General features: G+C 34.0%; 1 protein-coding gene across 1 annotated transcript in view; it reads right to left on the reverse strand.

Annotated features, from left to right (window-relative positions):
* LOC310634441 (tumor necrosis factor receptor superfamily member 1A-like) overlaps positions 1-7,790 on the reverse strand; it is a 29,958-nt gene extending 22,168 nt beyond the window's left edge. The window contains exons 1-2 of the mRNA XM_083352830.1: positions 7,647-7,790; positions 1,634-1,835 (exon numbers count right to left, since the gene is read on the reverse strand). Of these exons, the coding sequence (XP_083208956.1) occupies positions 1,634-1,835; positions 7,647-7,685 (241 nt within the window). The 5' untranslated portion in view covers positions 7,686-7,790. The remainder of the gene's footprint in view (positions 1-1,633; positions 1,836-7,646) is intronic.
* Between the last annotated feature and the right edge of the window lie 1,038 nt (positions 7,791-8,828).

Genomic DNA, 8,828 nt, shown 5'->3' on the forward strand with positions numbered 1-8,828 from the left:
TTATGAATTCCTTTTTTATACATTTTCAGAAGGGCCCAATAAACCTGAAAAAACTTGTCTAAATTTATAAATCCTATGAAATGTTTCTCACAAGTCTTAAAATCTTTAAAAATCAAATGATATCAATTTTTTCTGATATATTGTTGAACACTGAGCAATGCAAGATATTCCAATTCATTATACCAAATTTCTAGTATAGTGTCCAAAATTATTTTTGCACATATTTAAAATTTATGATACTAATAAATTATGGTTTCAAGTCTCAGTGTTCAGTGAAATAATTTCTCAAACACACTCTGTGCCTCTGGGGTTTTAGAAGCCATTGTGGACAAATGGTGGGCATACCAAAGTGGATATATTTATTTATTCAACTTAGAGGTCAATTGATCCATCCAATTCTTCAGAGCTATTGTCACTTATTAACTGATTAAGAGTAAGAATTTGCTTTTTGCTTGTTTTTAAAAGCAATTTAAAATAAAAATGACCTCAAAGCATTAATTTCTTTTAAGAATTATAAGCAGCTTTTAATAATCTGCTCAATAAAGCTGGAAAACTGATTATATACCAACTATTGTTAGGACTAAGAACTTGCCAGGAGCTCAAGCATGCTAAATAATAACTTTTAAGTTGAGCCTAGTCCGGTGGGATCAGTAGCATTCCAATGCATATTTAAAACATGCATATGCGCAATGTCATTGAGTCAATTAATATTCTTTATAACTGGGAAAACTAAAATCAAGAGCTATAACTTGGACAGCAATTTCCTTGATGTTTCTTCCTTCTATAAAAGTTTAATATATTAACTTGCAAATCTGGATAAAAGAATTAAATGGAAGCAACACAGGCAGGGCTTTCAGATTGTGTATCAATGCAATATTCAGTCTCACTATATTGATTCTTCCCCACAGACCTAGCCTTTTTTCATCCACCTGTTAAGATCCCTTTTTAATTCAAAATGAAATGTTCTCACCTACAAGAATGGATAGATTCACATAATACTTATGAATAAGACAGAGAACTTGTAGGTTAATCATCTAAACAAATACAGCCTTCCTTGCTTAGAGTACCGGTAATCTGTCAGTTTTGGCATATTTGGGGTTGCATGCAATAAGCATAAACATATCCCAAGTTTACCTTAAGGAAGTTTGTGCTGTTCTGCACAAGCTAACATACTTTTGCCCACATCCCTTCAACATATGGTATACTGGCACAAACTCATAGCGTGTCCAAAGATGCAACTGTACAAAATAAAAGTTTTAGTAATGTTTTGTTGAATAAATCACAAAATTAATGGTTCACATATTATACTAAGTCATAAAACACTGCTTACAAACCACAGAAGTCGAGTTCTCACTTTTTTACATTGTTTTAACCAAATAATCACACTATACTTAAATGCAATGTGTCATAGATGTATGAATACTTAATCTTTTCTCTTATGTGATATACAAACACAAGAGGGATACCACTATTCCTTTTACATTAGAAAGCTGTCATTTGCTAGAAAAGTCCCCCCCCCAATATTATACATGTGAGTTTAATTTTAAAAGAAAGTAACATATTTTTGAGGGGTAAGAATCCTGAAAATACTGAAATGCAAACAGAACAACTAGAATATAAATTAGAGTAATACCTTTGTGGCACTTAATACAGCAGTGAGTTCCATTTGGGTGAAGATAGTGCCCAACTTGGCACTGAATTTCTCTCCGCTCTCTTCCACTCAAATGAATGAAGGTATGTTTCTCTGCTAAAACCTCATGGATTCGTATGGGCTCAGAAAGAAGTGGTATTGCCAAGGACTCCCCAATTCTCAACTGAATCAGGATTAAATTTACCTGTGAAGAATAACAGTGAAGTAAGGCAATTTTCATCAAAGGCTGACGATCTGTTAGTCATATTCTTTAAGGCAATGGATTCTAGAATACATATTCTCAAAGTAAGAGTAATAGTATTATTCAGATTGTTGATTATGGTGTCATCCAGATAAGGGAATAAAGCATTATAAATAGGGCAATAAAAATAAGCAACCATCCTGTACATTTTATTTGCTTTTGTTAAATTGCACAAGATTCTCCATCTTCCAACAGGCAAATCTATTTACCAGTACTACATTGCAACAATTAGCATATAAACTATTCTGACTGACCAGTACTAATTAAATTCAATTTTGAAAAAAAAGGACCGTTAAACCTAGAACACTCCTTTAATGAATATTCTAGAATTAATACAATGTAACAAAAAGTGAATCCATCAGCACTACATGACAAAATGGGCAACTGTCTTGCAGGTTGTATGGTGCCCCTGGCTGCAAAAGTATCATCTGTGGAGGAACAGGCAAATCAATTAAGTCTGGTTTGAAGCAGGGCAAGACACTGGGATCATTACATTTCCTCATCTTTTTTATTTAGATGGGTTTTCAGTTCATATCCAATAAGGTAGAATAAATTCATATGTGGCTCATAATAAACCATGATTTAAACCGTGTTTTGTTGAATTAGTCCACACAACATATTAAACACAAAGTAAAAGAGCCACATTACAATTTAGCATGATACAGGTAGTCCTCAACTTATAACAATTCATTTAGTGACTGAAGTTACAATAGAACTGAAAAAAGTGAATTATGACCATTTTTCACACTTATGACCAATTACCTCATGGTCACATGATCAAAATTCAGACACTTGGCAGCTGACTCTTATTTATGACAGCTGCAGTGTCCCAGGGTCATGTGATCATCTTTTGCGATCTTCTGACAAGCAAAATCAATGGGGAAGCCAGATTAACAACCATTTTACTAACTTATCAACTTCAGTGATTTACTTAACAATTATGGCTAGAAAGGTTGTAAAATGGGACAAGACTCACTTAACAAATATCTCAGTAACAGAAATGTTGGGCTCAATTGTGGTTGTAAGTCAAACACTACCTGTATACAAACTAAACTGCTTATTTTCTTCTAGTTAAGGAAAACATTTGATTCTTGTAAGCATAGTTTATTCTGAAAATAGCATATGTAGCTATGCTTGTAACAATGTCCAACATTCTCAAAAACAAGTGTTTTAAAAATAAGTGCAAAAGATATAACAGAAAAAAATAAAATACAATGTATAAGATATAATACTGTATAGGTTACAGACTTACAACCATTCATTTAATCATCGTTTGAAATTACAACTTTAAAATGTAAAAATTACTTTAAAATAGTGAGTTATGACTGTTTTTCACACTTATGACTATTGCAACATTTCAGAAACAGAAAATGCTGTTGTTCCATACAATGTTGTTAACAAATGTTGTAACTGTAGTCACTGAGATACACAAAATGAAGATAGATAGAATATGGTATTTGTCTCTCAGTACATGATGTTAAAAGTTCATTCTCATTATCTACCAAGTCAGTATTTCTGCTTTCATCCAATTTTTACATATCACCATCTTTTTCCGAATTTTTAATGTTTGGATTTCCCCATAAAGTAATCTAGTGTGGGAAAAGGTTGTTGTTTTTATAATGTATGAATCTTTTGTTTTGTTCCTTTTGTTTTTTTCTATTTGTGTTGTTATTTTAAATGCAACAATTATTTTAAAAAGTTAAAGTAACATTCTAACTGCCAAATCTTGTCCAGTTTTTTCTGGCCAGGTAACTTTTTAACTATGTTTTAGCTGTTGAGATTGTAACAGCCTTGTTTAATCAATTAACAATTATTAATGTAAAAATTAATGAGCTGAAGAAAACATCTGACGCCTACACAGGGTCCTCTACACAGAAATAGAAAGCATTCCTCTTTCAGGAAGTTTCTTATGTTTTACTGACTTACCAGCAGCTTGGAAATTGTTGTGCAACTTAAAAGCTTCATTAAAAAAAATCCTTTCCTCTCATATGCCAACATAAACAACTTGTTCTGTCTATTAGTAACAGTGGAAGATATGCTTCTGTAAGTTGAGGTTTTTAAGAAGAGACTGGACAGCCACTTGTCTGAAATGATATAGGGCAGGGGTCTTCAAACTCGGCCCTTTTATGACTCATGGACTTCAACTCCCAGAATTCCTCAGCCAGCGTGCCTGGCTGAGGAATTCTGGGAGTTGAAGTCCATGAGTCATAAAAGGGCCGAGTTTGAAGACCCCTGATATAGGGACTCCTTCCTACTTGAGCAGGAGGCTGGACTAGAAGGCCTCCAAGGTCCCTTCCAGCTCTATTCTGACTGATTGATTGACTGATTGATTGAAGTTGTTTTACCTTTTTCCTAACTTCGAACTTTCCTGCCAGCCTCACACTGTGTATCTGGGTCATGCCATGCATCCTTCTGCTAAAAAGGGAATATGTGAGGTAAAACTGTCAATAACTTAGTTCTGCCATCAAGGGGCCTAAAACTGAAGATTCTCCTAAAAACTTCTGGAATTTTCCTCATCTAGGTGGGTACTGACCATTTAACCAATAATCATGTTCTGAATACTTTGGGGGTGGGGTGGGGGGAGAAAGGAAAATAGAATCCTGCAAACATTTTTTTTTGCAGTAAGTAGGAACAAAAGTACAATGGACTTGCCAGAGGTCACCATTTAAAAAGGTCAGGAATAGTGGTCTCTTCCAATCAGTTTTTGAAAAAGTTCAGGCAGCTTACGGAGCTACTTAAAGGTATAAAGCAATATAGGACATAGTTTCAATTGATTTTCTACTTATATTTTGTAATTATTTTTTCTGAAAAAATCTCAGTATCAAGACTTAGAGAGAGTGAACTTGACAACAATAATCATTGTATTATATTGGGCATGATTATTTAATTCTTTTAACTTAACTTTTGCATTTATATTCTGATATTTATTGCCCCGTACACCGCCCTTAGTCCTTCGGGAGAAGGGCGGTATAAAAATTTAATAAAACTAAACAAAACTAAACACAAGAACAGAATTGACTCAAAATTTTTCTCAGCGTTAGTCAGCAAAACATTCCCTTCAGTTCCATATTTATTTAGAAATTATGACTGGGTTCACAATTCATGACAGATACCTATTCAAACCATAATTTGTTGAATAAGATATGATGGGCTTGATTCGTACAAAATAGTAAAAGAGGGTTCAGATGACACTCTGTATATTAATTGCCCCCCACCACCACACCCAGCCTTAAACCAGGTCCTGGGTTCACCTATGTCTGCTGTTTTTAATTAGTTGGAATTATAATCTGAAGTAAACAGAGAAAATTATTTGCAGCAGATTACTAGATTCCTCTCAGCCTCATGTTTGCAACAATCTTTATCTTAAATGGATTTTTTTTCTCATATATCACATCATTTCAGCTATTAATTCAGCAGTTTTCATGCTTCCTTTTCTTCCATGTCTGTTAGTTTTAAAAAATAAAGGTTTCTTGCAATTATCACTCTTACATTATCACCTCAGTTTTTCATCTTCTGTCCAAATGGTCATCAAGAGAGGGGCTACTAGAGATGTCTCCCTGCTCAAGAAGTACCGGGACAGGCTTTCTCAGTAACAGCCCCTATTCTTTAATACAGATGGCCCCTATGCTATTTATATTTTGTAAATGAGTCAAAGCACCACTGTTTCTGCATGCCTCCAATCCTTGAGGTGGTTTAAGTTATGGAACAACTATGAGATTTTTAAAAAATAAGAAAATATCTTATTTTTATATGTCACAAATGTATGTCACACTCTTTAGTATGTCTTTGCTGTATTGTATATAGAACCCTTGTTGATGGAGACAGGGTAGAAATGTTTTAAATAAATGTAAATATAAATAAGTGCAAAATTTTAACAACAATCATGTTTTTTATTTACAATATCCCATATTTGAATTTTTGCTTAGATAAGTTTTGATTGTTTCAAACAGTCATCATTTTCATTAATTTCATTTCCAACAGTACAATCATGCTTGTCTCTTTGATAACATTCATTATGTTGTACTTTTTGGCAAGTATGACACAAGGAAGTCAGTTTTATTCAAAGCATGCTTGTATGATTGTATTCAAGACAGAATCTCTAACTAAGGTCTGTCTGAAAATTTATTGCTAACAACACGCCACCAAATAGGAGGTACATTTATTTTTTATTTTATGCCCTTTTTATTTTTATAAATAACTCAAGGCGGAGAACATACCTATTACTCTTCCTCCTTATATTTTCCAAACAACAACCCTATGAGGTGGGTTGAGCTGAAAAAAAATGACTGTCCCAAAGTCATCCAGTTGGCTTTCACACCTAAAGAAGGACTAGAACTCACAGTTCCAGACTTCCAGGCCAGCACCTCAACCACTACATCAAACTGGTAAATGCCGTGCAGTATAGCAAAACATTATAAGAGCATGGATTCAAAGCAGAACATTATTAAAAACAAAGATGATTTAATTCTCCAGATATTTTGACCAGTTGTATATTGAATGGTGAAGAAATTCAGCATCATAGAGACATCTAAAATGTCAATTACAATAGGTAAAGAATTTGAGCTTTGTTAAACTAGGTGTCCATTTCTAACCACAGTGATGCCAGGATAATGAAATTTACATCATGATTTCTTCCCTTTTATACTTACAGAGATGTAAATTCACTTTTCCCAATATCTTTGTTAAATCCCATAGAACTATGCCTCTTATTAAAATACAACTTTATAAATTTTGTAAAATAACATGGAAGCATACTACCAAATTACATTAGTCTGGATTTCAAACCTATCAATGTCAAACTGATGATTCTTAAAGAAAGCATTAAGTATTTTACATATATTTTCATACATTTCTAATGAACATTTTTATGAGTGTACCAATCTTCGATCAAGAGTATACAATAGGTTCACAATTGCAGTTTAAGAAATCTGTACAGTGCTGTGGAAAGTTAATGGGCAGTTTTCCACAGTTTGGGCTGCTGCTATTAATGTGTTAATGATTTTAGGTCTTAATGTAACAAGTACCTTTATTCCTATGTAACGGATTAATAAGGTTAGCTGACAAGCAAGTGGAAATTTATATTTGGGGCTCTTTTAAAAAATGGCTTTTTCCCTCTGTGTGAACAACAAAATATGATTCCTATGGAATGTTTTTTTTAAATAATTCTCCCCTTATTTGTGTGACTGATGGTTTATTTTGATTTTTTTGGAAGTGTTCCCTGTTTGGAAGTGAACATTCACAGCCACCCTGCCCTATTTTGAATATCTTCTGGATGTTAAGGAAGTTGTTAAAAGTAATGAAAAGACTAAAAATCATTCTCATTTATCTCTAACAAAGTCACCTCCCTGAAGTAATATTAACACAGAACTAGAGAATGAAAACACATTATCCAAACAAATAAAATCCTGTACACTCATCAGAAAAATCTCACCAATTAAAAGAGGTCCATACATTAAAATATTTTTTTCAGAGGCAATCTCTATGACAATTGCTGCCAAATCTTCAAGGGAAGAAGAACCAACCAACAGAGATAAACAAACAGGGACAAAATTGAGACTATTATACAAGTGATCTAACATCAATATTTTCTCCTATATTATGCCTGGCAACAGATACCACTCATTTCAGATTAACAAATATGAAATAATTAGAAATCAAATATAGTAGCAACTAATATTCTCCTTCAGCCTTTATAATCATATCCCCCAGAGTTTCACTTTCTCCTTCAGCCATTTTCCTTAAATATACACTTACCAGAATTACTAAAACTTGAAAGAACCCCAGTGGGATCATACTTTGGCCAGCTTGCCCCTTACATTTGCAGAGCGGGCCCCTGGCTGCGTGACCTTTGGCAACTGTTCCAAAAAGGGAAGAGAATAAAACTTCCGTGCCTGGTAATCCAAGTTCCTTATAAAACAGGAAGCCAAAAGTAAGGAAAGGGTGGAGACATAAATTCCCACCCACATGAAATATTAGTCCATCCACCCTATAATGTTCAGAGGAATCTACTCATAGCATGTGAACAAGGCAGTTAACCCATTCATTCTCAGTAAACTAAGTCCTGTACAGAATGCCATGGAAGAAGGCTAGATTTTATTTTCAAAAGACTGCCTAATAAGATGCCTCAAAGAAAAAAAATCAGTTTAGCACTTTGGAAAGCTAATTTCATCCTAGCTTTCCTCTTTTTCCCAAATTTATTGTAAAATGTACATAACACGGTACATTTTAGAAGAAAATCAGGTTAGACTGTGATTTAGCATGTTAACACCAGGTCTGTATGTCTGATTTTAGATTTTATGTTTAGTGTGGCGTTAATCCAGCCAATTTAGGTTTATCCCACAAACCATGGTTAACTATGGCACAGTTTGGTGTGTGAAAAGCACCACACAATATTCATGCAACATGCCAAGTGTGACATAGTTTCCTAATAAACAAGCAACAAACTAAATGGCATTTGGCTGTTTCCCTGTAAAAACTTTTGCAGGCAATTCAAATGAACTATCAGAGACATGTGGGGTGGAGCTGGGAGAACATATAATTCACATTAGCATTTTATTTTAAACAAGTATTGTTACTTGCCTTAAAAGAGCCAGTTTGGTGTAGCAGTTAAAGTGCTGGCCCAGAAACCAGGAGAGTTGTAGTCCTGCCTTAAATATGAAAGCCGGCTAAATGACTTTGGGTCAGTCACTCTTTCTCAGGGCTGTTGTTGTGGGGAAAATAGAAGGAAGGAATATGCTGCTTTGAGTTACTTATAAAATAATACAGGTAACATTAAAATCTAATGAATGAATATATAAAGCAACCTGCGCCAACAGGAAACTCTGAAAGTATGACAAGTGCACATTCTTGAAGAGACTATTTCATTGTTTTTGTAACCTTAACCTGCAACTTTATCAGCTGTAAAGGAAGAAGGAGAACACATTATTATTAGCAATT

Source organism: Vipera ursinii, assembly GCF_947247035.1.
Source record: "Vipera ursinii genome assembly, chromosome: 2".
Taxonomy (NCBI): domain Eukaryota; kingdom Metazoa; phylum Chordata; class Lepidosauria; order Squamata; family Viperidae; genus Vipera; species Vipera ursinii.